Source organism: Mus pahari, chromosome 9, assembly GCF_900095145.1.
Source record: "Mus pahari chromosome 9, PAHARI_EIJ_v1.1, whole genome shotgun sequence".
NCBI lineage: Eukaryota > Metazoa > Chordata > Mammalia > Rodentia > Muridae > Mus > Mus pahari.
The window spans coordinates 42,742,400-42,755,383 of NC_034598.1; the positions used below are offsets into that span (position 1 = coordinate 42,742,400).

General features: G+C 50.9%; 1 protein-coding gene across 1 annotated transcript; it reads left to right on the plus strand.

Annotated features, from left to right (window-relative positions):
* Positions 1-55: 55 nt before the first annotated feature.
* Positions 56-10,451, plus strand: Icoslg (inducible T cell costimulator ligand). Its single transcript, XM_029542035.1, has 6 exons — positions 56-239; positions 1,852-1,970; positions 2,440-2,793; positions 4,435-4,728; positions 5,983-6,138; positions 8,091-10,451. Exons 1-6 carry the CDS (start codon positions 229-231, stop codon positions 8,153-8,155), a joined length of 999 nt encoding a protein of 332 aa, XP_029397895.1. The 5' UTR covers positions 56-228; the 3' UTR covers positions 8,156-10,451.
* The last annotated feature ends 2,533 nt before the right edge of the window (positions 10,452-12,984 follow it).

Sequence of the window (12,984 nt, forward strand, 5' to 3'; positions counted from 1 at the left end):
CGGATGGGCCGAGGGCGGGATCCCGGCTGTGCCCAATTGGCCAGGCGCGCAGCGCTAGCGAGCGCAGTTACAGCGGGTCTCCTGCCGCCAAAGCCTCAAGAACCCCAGATTTCAGCTCCCCAAGCCTGGAAGCCCTCCAGTTCTTCGTGGCCCCCAACAGCTCCGGAACCCCAGCCGCTGCAACTCTCCGCGTCCGAGATCCAGCACCCCGCAGTCTGCGCTCGCACCATGCAGCTAAAGTGAGTCCGTTCGCGGTTGTGTTCCGTGAGTGGGTGGGGGAGCCGAGGACCCACCCGAACTAGGACTGAGATTGCCCGACGCTAGAGCAGCGGCTCTGTACCGGCGCTGATGTCCCCAGTTCCCGACAGCTAGCGGCCACACCTGGACCTGCCGGCCTGGACGGCAGGGGGCGGCTCAGGGCTAACCTGCTGCACTCGCGGACCAGACCGGGCGCGTGGGCGGCTGTAGGCGGAGGAAGGGCAAGAGCGGGTACTGAAGGTGAAAACTTACAGCCGCCCTGGGCACTGGCTTAGCCGCCGCCGCCCTTCTCCCTGTTGATTTCCCAGAAGGGAGGATGTGTGTTACCTCAAAGGCCAGCTGATACCCAGTGCATGGGGACAGGACATTGTACATTTGACTTCCCTCACAGATCCAGACTGGGCAGGGGAAGTGGGAGGTGTGTGGGAGGTGTGTGTGTGTGTGTGTGTGACAGTTTTGCACTCCGGCTTTTTGCTAAAATATTTCCCTCAGGCACTTGTACCATAGACACTCCATCTTCACTAGCTACTTGGTGAGGTCCTCAGTCCACAAGTGTTCTAACCACAGAGTCTCCAGGGAGAGAAAAGGGGAGACCTTGCAGGCTACGGAGTGCCTGCTGGCCAGTGGCTGGCTTGAGTTTGTGGTTTGCCCACTAATCATTCCTGCGGACCTCCCCCACCCGTGTGTGTGTGTGTGTGTGTGTGTGTGTGTGTGTGTGTCCATCCATCTGTCCCTGTGGCTCCCCAAGGGTTTCTTTTGAGACAATCTTCTGAGAATTTCAGGGCTGTTGAAAGAGAGTGAGAGTTTTTGCTTGTTTGCTTGCTTGCTTGGTTTTTTGAGACAGGATTTTTTTGTGTAGCCCTGGCTGTCCTGGAACTCACTCTGTAGACCAGGCTGGCCTCAAACTCAGAAATCTGCCTGCCTCTGCCTCCCAAGTGCTGGAATTAAAGGCGTGCGCCACCACCGCCTGGCTGAGAGTGAGGCTTTGTAAAAGGTGTGTGGGCAACTGTGAAGTGTCTGTGACCCGCTGCAGGGTCTTAGCCCCTATAGAGAGTCTCCATAGAACAGATGGCCTTGGGAGACTAGACAAACTCTGGCTAAAGTATCCAAGGCTGCTTTAGGTAGGGTGAAGTACCCCTCTTCCCACCACCCTTCTCGCCCTCCCCCTCACTCCCACCACCAACCAGACCTCTAAAAGGAGGCAGCTAGGCTGAGATACACAGGACACAGTCTTTTGTGTATTGCCAAGGGCCTGGGACATGGCATTCCACCAAGTTTGGTTTCAGATGGTCCTGGCTCTCACCTGCTGCCTCTTTTGGGGCCATCAGGTGTCTCTATCTCCTTCAGATGCAGCTCGTATCCATTCCTCTACAGAAGGTTAGGTCACAGGGATGAAGCACCGACCTCAAAGCGGGGACTCTCAGAGCCCTTCCTCGTCACACAAATCAACTGTCTTTCTGAGTTTGGGAGCTGTCAGGCTCTGGGGATTTGTGTTTGGGGGAGGGGCGTGTATGGTCCTGGTTGGACTCTCTGAAGTCTCAGTGGAAAGCCAGCCAGCGAGCGGTCCTCCAACAGAGTTCTCGTCTCTTCTAGGTGTCCCTGTTTTGCGTCCTTGGGGACCAGGCAGCCTGTTTGGAAGAAGCTCCATCTTTCTAGCGGGTTCCTTTCTGGTCTTGGTCTGTTCTTGGTGCTGTTTAGCAGCCTCCGTGCCGGTAAGTTGGGATGCATGCCGTGTGGCGCATAGATGCAGAACATTAGGGAAGCCCTGGCCACTGCCCCTACAGCCTCCCCAGAGGCCCACTGGAGAAAGTTGGATCCCCATACCTAGGTTGATATGTAGGGTTGACGGTCAGAAAGGGAAGTGCTTTTCCAAACTTTATACTTCTATTTACATTTCTTGATTTGGGGTCAATGGAATGCCCCTCGTGGTCTCTCTGCATGGTGAATCATAAAAGCCACCTTTGAGGAGAGCTTAGGGGTGAGAACCTGCCAAAGCCAGGGAGGGAACCAACCTTGGCACTAGGTGGAGGCTCGCACCTCACACCTGAGGTTGCTACCAGACACTCACGCACCCTCCTAATGAACCTTAGTAATGAATTCCTTTCTTGTCTTGGTGGGTTGGGGCAGGATGGGTGTTTGAATCTTAAGTAAATACATTGTGCCACTTTGGAACCTCTGCAGAGACTGAAGTTAAGGAAATCCATGCAATGGTGGGCAGCGATGTGGAGCTCGGATGCATTGACCCCCACAAACGCCATTTCAACTTGAGTGGTCTGTATGTCTATTGGCAAATCGAAAACCTAAAAGCTGCAGTGACTTACTACCTGCCTTACAAGTCTCCAGGGATCGATGTGAACAGTTCCTACAAGAACAGAGGCCATCTGTCCCTGGACTGCATGAAGCAGGGTGACTTTTCTCTGTACCTGAAGAATGTCACCCCTCAGGATACCCAGGAGTTCACATGCCGGGTATTTATGAATACAGCCACAGAGTTAGTCAAGATCTTGGAAGAGGTGGTCAGGCTACGTGTGGCAGGTAAGACTCTCAAAGCAGAGATTAGCTTAGCCCAGTGTGATGCTCATCCCGAGGAAATCCCAGATTCAGTGGTGGGCTTCTATGTATCTGTGGAGCTCTGATCTTCTTCTCCTTCTCCTTCTCCTTCTCCTCCTCCTCCTCCTCCTCCTTCTTCTTCTTCTTCTTCAATTTATTCTTTATATATAAGTACACTGTAGCTGTCTTCAGATACACACCAGAAGAGGGCATCAGATCTCATTACAGATGGTTGTAAACCACCATGTGGTTACTGGGATTTGAACTTAGGACCTCTGGAAGAGCAGTCAGTGCTCTTAACCACTGAACCATCTCTCTAGCCCGGAGCTCTGATCTTAACAGAGTCCATAACTCAAGACCCCCTGGTTTCAGAGAACTGCCCATTTAGTCATCTTTGTCTTCATTTGGCTAATTCAACTCAAAGTAGATACTGAGAACTGAGTTAATAGGGGAGTGTGGGGGTGGGGTGATGGCTTGTTAGGTAGAGTGCTTACCATATACACGTGAGGTCCTTAGTTCAGTCCCACCACCCACCTAAAGTCAGGCATGGTAGCATGCATTTCTAGTTCTAACACTAGGGAGGCAGATAGGTGGACCCTAGGGCTCGCTGGTTAGCCAGCCTAGCCTACTAAGCTTTGGGCTAGTGAAAGATTCTGCCCTTCTCTCCCAAACAAGGTGGACAGCTCTTGTGGAACAACATTAGAGGTTGTACTCTTACACATGGGCACATGCAGTCCTCCTAGTCAGCAAGTTTTCAAATGTGTGCGCCTGCAAGGAGTAAAGGATGCTGGGAATCTAAATGAAGTTGGACTGTAGGGGAATGCTTTTCGTCCAACCAAGGATTTGGGGCTACTTAGTGGGGAGGCAGATTTGTGTCCAATGAGGAAAACTAGCCCCACATGAGGGAGCAGGAGTTTGGTGTGGGAGCCATCACTACCCACCAGGCTCAGTGTCCTTCTCTCCACCCCCACTCCTGTTAGCTGCATTAATTACTTTTGCAGCTCTATGGCCAAGATACCTGATACAGACAACAAAGGGACAGAGATGTGCCACAGTTGTTTCAGACCATCCTGGAGGGAGAGGCATGTCAGGACAGCCCATTTGGTGGCAGGAGCATGTGGCAGGGTCTGCTCAGTGCACAGCAGACCAGGATGCAAGGAAAAAGGGCAGCCTGCCTCTTAGCTCTTTTTCTCTTTATTTAAAACATTTATGTGTATGGGTGTTTCGTCTGTATGCCTGTCTGTATTCTATGTGCATGTCTGGTGGCCACAGCAAGTCTAATCTCATGGGACTGGAGTTACAGATGGTTGTGAGCGTCCATGTGGGTGGTAGGAACCAAACCCAAGACCTCTGGAAGACCAGCCAGTGCTCTGAACCATCCCCTCTAACACCCCCCACCCCCCATTTTCTCTCCTTATCCATTCTCCCAGTGCGTGATTCAGTTAATCTTCTAGACCTCATAGACAAGCATCTGGAACAGATGGGTTTCAGTCCAGGCAAATCAGCAGTGAAGATTCAGTCATCTATATCTGTGGGACATTCCACCCCACAGGCAGCATGAGCTTTGTTTTAGTCAGACATCCCCACTGGTCAAGCCTCCCTCACCACTGCCTCCTTTCCCTGCAGCGAACTTCAGTACACCTGTCATCAGCACCTCTGGTAGTTCTGACCCTGGCCAGGAACTTACCTACACCTGCATGTCCAAGAATGGCTACCCAAAGCCCAACCTGTATTGGATCAACACAACGGACAATAGCCTAATAGACACCGCCCTGCAGAATAACACTGTCTACTTGAACGAGTGGGGCCTGTATGATGTAATCAGCACATTAAGGCTACCTTGGACATCTGGTAGGGATGTTCTCTGCTGCGTAGAGAATGTGGCTCTCCACCAGAACATCACCAGCATCAGCCAGGCAGGTAAGGCCCAGGCTGGGGTGTAGGGACTTTGGGAGCATCCAGGTTATAGGTTAGGCGAGGTCCAGAGTCATAAACAGACTCCTTACAGATGATCCCTATCAGAGAGAGGCAATGAGGGAGGTTCTCGGTGGGTGTCTGAAGGCAGGGACAGTGATTGCTGCTCTGGCCTGTCACAAGAACTTACACTCACTGTCCAGGCAAATGACGAGCATGCCTGTCACCCGCAGCAGCTGATTCTTGAGCTCTTTAGCCAGTGAGGACTGAGGAGCACGGGGGGGGGGGAGGGGGGCAGAGCTCCTTAGCAGCCACAGACCTTGGTCAGGATGGGGGAGGGAGGGAGGGAGGCATACCAGGATTCTTCCCCACATTCTCTTCCCACCCCACCCCACCCCAGGGAATTCAGCTGGCCTTGGTTGCTAGCTATGGACCACAAAGACATGACCCTCCCCAGAGGCCTTAGCTGTCCCAGTCTAGGTAAGGGACCAAGCCAGTCACCAGATATTAGAAGAATGATCGTATTAATAAGAAGTGTCCCAAAGAAGTATTCACCCTCAGAGAGAGAGAATACCGGGGTGCAGTGGGGGTGGTAAATAGCTGTCTTCTTTGGCGTCGGTAATGATACTGGCAGTTTTCAGTCGGCACCAGTGTGTCGTACAAGCATCAAAGAGCGTCACCCCCAGAAGAGCCTGTATTTCTTACATACCCCTCCCTTGTAAGCCTGGGGACGGTGGATCCAAGTCTCATAGTAGGACGTGGGACCTTTGCCCAAAGAGCACCCATATACCAGCCTGAGATTTTTACAACTCACACAGTGACAATCGGAAGCCGCTTGAAAGCTGCTGCCCCTTTCTTTCCAGGGAGAAGACTCCCCCTTCAAGGTCCTTAAGTCTTGAGCATTTTCCCTTTTCCTTATTTTGGGGGTGGGTGGGGGTGGGTTGGGGAGAGACAGTATTTCTCTGTAGACCAGGCTGGCCTCTGCCTCCCCAGCGCTGGGATTAAAGACCACCCCACCCCCTCACCCCAGGTTCCATTTCCTCTCTTTAGACATGGTCTTATGCAGCCTAGGCTGGCCTCAAACTCACTGTCTAGCCTAGGTGACCTTGAACTCCTGAACTACCGATCCTCTCTCTGCCTCCACCTCTGGAGTGTTTGGCCATTTTCAGTTTATGTGGTGCCCGTGAACCCGAGGCTTAATGTTAAGCAAGCACTGTGCCCACCGAGCCACGCCCTCAGCCCAGTTTCTCTTTCCTGCAGAAAGTTTCACTGGAAACATGAACACAACGAACCCACAGGAAACCCACAACAAGGGGATAAAAGTCCTTTTGGCTGTCCTTGCTGTACTACTGGTGGCAGTGGCTGTAGTTTCCTTTATCAAGTACAGACACAGGCATCCCCACCGAAGCTATACAGGTTTGTGTGAGACCCGTTGACGGTTTACTTATGAACGCATTGGTTTCTACAGCTTCCTGCACTTTTTGAAAAGATTTCATTTAAGATCCAGTTTTAAAGCAGGCCAGTGGTAGCACATTGCCTTTAATCCCAGCACTTGGGAAGCAGAGGCAAGTAGATTCCTGTGAGTTCGAGGTCAGACTGGTCAGTAGAGTGAGTTCCAGGTCAGCCAGGACTACACAGAGAAACCCTGTTGTGAAAAAAAAACAAAAAACAAAAAACAAAAAAAAACAGACAAACCCAATTTTAAAAGCATAAGCATACTTAGCAACATAGCCTGAATCCTCCCAGGAGGTTTGACCCTCCATTTTCTTTTCTTTTTTCTTTTTTTTTTTTTTTTTGGGTTTTTTCGGTTTTTCGAGACAGGGTTTCTCTGTATAGCTATGGCTGTCCTGGTACTCACTTGGTAGACCAGGCTGGCCTTGAACTCAGAAATCCGCCTGCCTCTGCCTCCCGAGTGCTGGGATTAAAGGCCTGCGCCACCAGGCCTGGCGACCCTCCATTTTCAATAGAGCCAAGCTAGTGGCAAGTAGTTCACAGTTCAGGCTCAAGGGGATGATGGATCCTAGATCCAGAGGTTGGATGGATGAGCTGGGGAGCACTGAGCCTTTAAAGGCACAGGTTCACATTTAAACCCTGAAAGGACAGTTCCCAGAGATGGGATATAGTTCATTTCTATGGATTCTCTTCTAAGTTATGGGCAAGTATATACCTGGAATTTTGTGCACTCCAAGGACAGGCCCAGAAAGTAGCAAAGTCACTACATCCTACACATGGGCCACAGTGCAGGCTCTATGGCCAGAAGGTCTAGAAATCCTGGAAGGACTCGGGAAATGGAGGAAGCTAAATAGAGCCCCATGCCACCCCCCAGCCTGGATCAGCCCCTGACAGACCCTTCTTTCCTTTCGCATGAGCCACCCACCCTTGTGTTTCCAGTTTGTGGCTAATACCAGTGGTGTCTGAACAACATTCCTCAGCCAGGCTGTGCCAGGGCTCCTGAGCTGGAGACACACAGAATCTTCATTTTTTAAAAAAATATTTTCACTTGTATGTATGTATGTGTAGAAGCCCTTAGAGGGCTGTAAAGAGAATTGGATCCCCTGGACCTAGAGTTATAGATGGTTGTGAGCCCCCATGTGGTGCTGGGAACTGAACCCAGGTCCTCTTGCAAGAGCAGCAAATGGCCAAGCGGTGGTGGCGTACACCTTTAATCCCAGCACTTGGGAGGCAGAGGCAGGTAGATTTCTAAGTTCGAGGCCAGCCTGGTCTACAAAGTGAGTTCCAGGACAGCCAGGGCTATACAGAGAAACCCTGTCTTGGAAAAAAACAAACAAACAAAAAGCAGCAAATGTTCTTAACTGCTGTCTCAGGGTTTGTATTCCTGCACAAAACATGATGACCAAGAAGCAAGTTGGGGAGGAAAGGATTTATTCAGCTTACACTTCCACATTGCTGTTCATCACTAAAGGAAGTCAGGACAGGAACCTGTAGGCAGGAGCTGACACAGAAGCCGTGGAGAGCTGCTGCTTACTGGCTTGCTTGCTTTTAGAACCCAAGACTACCAGCCTAGGGATGGCACCACCCACAAGGGGCCCTCCCACCCTTGATCACTAATTGAGACAATGCCTCACAGCTGGATCTCATGGAGGCATTTCCTCAACGGAAGCTCCTTTCTTTGATAACTCCAACTTGTGTCAGGTCGACACACAAAACCAGCCAGGACAACCACTGAGCCTGCTCTCCATCCCTGACACCAAGTATCTTAAATGTTCCCTGCACACTTATGCCTTGAGCTCTATCTTCTCTTAAAAGCAAGGCTTCCTGGGGAGCCCCCGTGGGAGGTCAGGGAAGATGGTGGACAGAAGGGAGCCCGCCCTCCCACAAAGCCTGACCCGCTCTGCTTTGACCCACAGGACCCAGGACTGTAGAGCTTGAACTCACAGATGAGTCTGCCTGCAGGGAGAAGCCAGTTGGCTGAGCTGTCATGGCCTTTCACACCTTCAGTTGGTAGTTTTCCATACCTGAGGATCCCCGAGATGCAGAAACCCTGTCCTGTGGTGGAAACTTCTGGACCCTGTATAGCAGACAGCCTGTCGTAGGTCCCTGTGCCCCTCCTGCCTCTACTCTGCAGGACCCCGTAGACTCTGGCAGCCCAGAGTCCCCTTGGTGGAAGTGTATACTCTATAGTTTCAAGAACAGTTGCAGGTGGATTCCGTAGTCTCCAGAGGTGTGGATTCATATCTCGATCATCCGCAGAGGTATTGGTTGACCACCGGGAGATATCCCTCGCTTTAAGTATTATTACTACCTCAAAGTGACTGTGCCTTCCCAAACCCGGCTTTTCCACGTTAGAGATGGTAGTACGTCTGGTCCCCTTGGTGCAGTGGGGCCTGTTTGCTGATACCCGCTGCCCCACTCCAGTGAACAAGCTAGTGTCAGGCCACTTTGGAGCCTGAGTTCTGGGCCACCTGGTCCTAACCCAGTCATGTGACTGCAATAGCCAGCTGCTTCTAGATTTTAGTCCCTTTTCCTTCACCAGTCTGAGTCCCGGGAAGAATCATTTCATTGTCTCCAAAATTAAAACACTGAGCATGGTTCGGTGACATGAGCTTGCCTGGCAGGCATGAGGCGGCAGGGCCTGTCTTCACCTTCTTCTCTCTTCCAAGATCACGCCTGACAGGACTCTGCCCAGGATCTAGACAGGGTTTCTGTGAGTTGCCACCAAGTGGATGTCAGACACAGCTTCAGAGTAGACTCCTCACAGGCCTGGTGACAGAGGACAATGAGCTGTCTGCTTATGGTCTGTGATGGAGGCCAGGAATCCCTGGCTTTACAAGGGACAGAGACTTGATCCCAGAAACCCCGAGGGAGATCTCTCCAGTGGGCAGCAGCAACATCATCGGAATATGGAGCCTCCAGTGAGCTGTCGGCACAGAGAGGAGCAGCTCATGAGCAGTTCCTTCCCTGGCATGTGACTACTCAGTCCCAGGAGCTTTATAAAAGAGCATTTGAGCCACTCTGAAAGCCCTACAGAGTCTACTGGAGACTTTCCCTGCAGGACCTTCAGTGGGGGAGGAAGCCTGACTTTATTTAGGTCTCAAGCTACTTGGGCCTCCTAGAGGATATGTGAGATTTTGTCTACAGCAAAACTGTTGCTGGCTGATAAGGGTTGGGCTCAGAGGTTTGGGGCACTCGGCTTCACAACATCAATGGGACACGCCTCAAAGCAAAATATGTCCCATGTGCCACATACGGGTGCTTCTCCCTCATCACTGACTGAACAGAAAACAGGAGGACAGCTCCACCCAGTCTCAGCAGCCCATGAAGACCTCATCTCCGGCCTCCTGGGTCTCCACGTTGCTGGCCAGAGTCAAGCTAGCTCTTTTGTTTCAAGATGGTTCTGCAAAGTTGGCTGCCTGGAAACCTAGGGATGTATGTGCAAACTCCAGGCTGATGCAGCAAGGGGCACGGACTCCCCGATGGAACACAGCATCTGACCCTAGTTGAGGGCAAGCACCTTCCCACGCAGAGGCCTGGAAATTCTGGCCCGTCAGGGCCTGTCTGCTGTGTGGCTGGGGCTCAGTGCTGATGGATGTGTGAGAACTCGGGAATGAGGAGTGAGGACCCTGGGCTCAGGCTCAAGGGGACCAGGACTAGGAAGACCTGTCCAATTTTTTTTTTTTATGCCCACATGGACTTTTTATTCTTCACACTGACTTATTCAATGAGTGTAGAGAGAGAACCACTTAAGTTCTTCCCACAAACAAAGCATTACTTACCTGTAGAATAGCAACTGTTGTAACGGGTCTTGAGTTGGCAGCTACGGCAAACAAGCACAAGGAGCAGTTGAGGTGCAAGAAGATGGGGTCCAGTGCCCCCAAGGACAGACGTTTGGGAATTAGTGGTCTCCCCGAGGCCCATAGTTCCCCAGGAACTCAGGTGGGTCTGTGGCAGCCCAGTAGGGATATCCCTCTTTAACTTTCCTTGTCAGAGGTAGTTTATGGTCAGAAAGAGGTCAACTCAGCAAGCCAGCCTTGGGGCACCAGACACACTGCCCCCTCCACCCCACCCCTGCTTATGTAGGCACTGGGAACCCTTCACAGGCCACTGGCTGTACAGTCACCATCACCTGCTGATTCCAGCAGCCCCCCACCTTCCTGTGGACTCCTGGGAGCATCCCCCCTCACCCCTCACTGCCCCCCCAGCACATCAGCATTCATTAGACTTGCCCTGTAACCTCTGACTCCTCCTTTATCTGGGTTGTAGATGGGGCATAGTGATTTCTAGAAATCTAACAAGGGAATAAATATAAGATGTGCTTTCTGCCTTGTGTCTGGTGGCTTGTGTCAGTGTGGTGTGTCTGGCTCCATCAGCCCAGATGTTGCTACCACTATAGGTGGCTCTATTCCTCAGGGGATAAGGGCCATCACCCTTGCGGTTTGTTACAGCCCTGACGCAGAAGACCGAGGTCTCTCCCAGCATCCCATAGAACCCAAAAAGTGTCCCGAAGGGGAAGGTCCTGACCTCTGTGGTCACCTGGTAGATGGACAGGGCAGGTGGCCCCCGGCTGGAACTCATCATTGCGGTCCGCGCCTCAGTTTCCTCTCTGAAATGAGACACCTGGTCTGTTCAGTAGAGACCCTGGCCTGAGACGACAGTTGTGGCTCTGGAACGGCCAGCCTCAAGAGAAGATGGTTCTTCACTGCTGTGGCCTGCTCTGTAGTAGGTCTGAGGATGTCTCCACTTGCTCTCTTACTGGGTATCTGACCCTGCCAGCGTCCAGCACCAGCTTGGCTGCTGGGATCCCCCTCCCAGTTCAACCCTTTAAACAGGACAAGGCCATGCATCTGATGAGGCAGCAGCCTCTGGGACAGTCAATCTGGGAATGATTTCATCCTTTGCAGCACTCTGTCCCACCCACAGATGAGGGTGCCAGGAGTCCCAGGAGGTTCTGGTTAAAGCCTCCTTGCCCACCCTGAAGATCCCCAAATTAGAAATCCCCAGAGCCCCCACTCCACCTCTGATCACTGCTGGGGAGTCCCTCCTAGCCCAGCAGAGATGAGGCTTTTGTGTTGATCCCTTGTTAGACCGCCCTCTCCCCAAGATCCCCCACACTCCCTTCAGACATTCCCACAATCCTCCTGGGAACTGGTAGATTGTTGGCTTCAAACAGCACAGTCCAAGCCCAGAACACAGTGGGCTTCTGATTTCACCATCTCCCTCTCCTCCCCCTCCCAGCAGGCCTTTAGTCACATGTGGCCACCACACACTGCTTGTCACCACCTCCCCTTGACAAACAGGAGCTAAACAATCTCCCACCCCCTCCCCTGATGTCCCTTTCCAGGTCCCAGGCCATGGAGCTCTTTCCAAGGGCTCCACCCAACCTCTGAGGGTTTGAGTGGCTGGAGGGCCTGTTGCATGAGCTCAGGCTCTGCGAACTGATTTCCCAAAGAACTAACCCCCCCCCACACACACACGTTATAGTCATATAAATATATATATATATATATATATATATATATATAGGTATATATATATAGTTATAATAGTTATATATGTATATACACATAATACACAAATAATATAGTTATACATACATATATATATATATTTATATATATATATATATATTGACTCAAGACTGGCATGGAGTGGCTAGAGTCACACTGTGAGATTCCTCCCAGATAGCTTCTTCTTTTTCTTTTTTGTCTTCCTTCCTTCCTTCCTTCCTTCCTTCCTTCCTTCCTTCCTTCCTTCCTTCCATTCTCCCCTCTTCCACCTCCTCCTCTTTCTCCTTGTTTGTTTGTCTTTTCAAGACGGTTTCTCTGTGTAACCCTGGCTTTCATGGAACTTGCTCTGTAAACCAAGCTGGGTTTGAACTCAGATCCACCTGCCTCTGTCTCCTGAGTGTTGGCATTAAAGGCATGCGCCACCACTGCCTGACACAGATAGATGGCTTCTTAAAGAACAGCTAGAACCGTTTTGATCCCAGCACTCAGGATACAAGGAGGTAGATCTCCGTGAGTTCAAGGTCAGCCCAGTCTACAGATCCAGTTCCAGAACAGCCAGGGCCACACTGAGAAACCCTGTCTTGAAAAACAAAAACAAAACCAAGAAACTGGCTCAGACCTTTGTAACTTACTCAAGTTTTCTGGCTTTTTCTTTTTCATTCCTGAAGACCTTCCAGACACCATGGGAAACATCAACAATCAATAAGCCTAGCTCTCACACTCGTTTTGCAAGTTAGCACAGCTTTAGTTGTTTGCCTAGAAGAGAGTGCTATGTGATGTCAACTTAATAAAAGAATGCTGAATCCAACCTACACACATAATAACTTAATACTGTGTACATACTGTTCAATGATGGGGCTCGGTAAGTTCCTAGGTAGAACAAACACAGACAGAACAGAGCGCTACCGTAGCCATGCTTTGGGTTTTGAACGGATGTAGAACACTCGGGTGCTGGGATTTTTATCCCGTTACCTCCTTTTCTTTATGTTGTGATATAAGTAACAACCACAATGTCTTTATTCTTCAGCTGTTCCCCTCCTCTCCTTTCTCCCTGCTGCAGAATCAGGTGGCCAGCCAGACTCCACAGGGACTTTGGAGACAATCTGGAAACGAACGTGCTTGGTTTTGAAGTGGGATGGCCAAATCCCATCTCCAGAACCAGCTAGACATATACATATATATATATATATATATATATATATATATAAATTATAGCTGGGCGTGGTGGCGCACACCTTTAATCCCAGCACTCGGGAGGCAGAGACAGGTGGATTTCTGAGTTCGAAGCCAGCCTGGT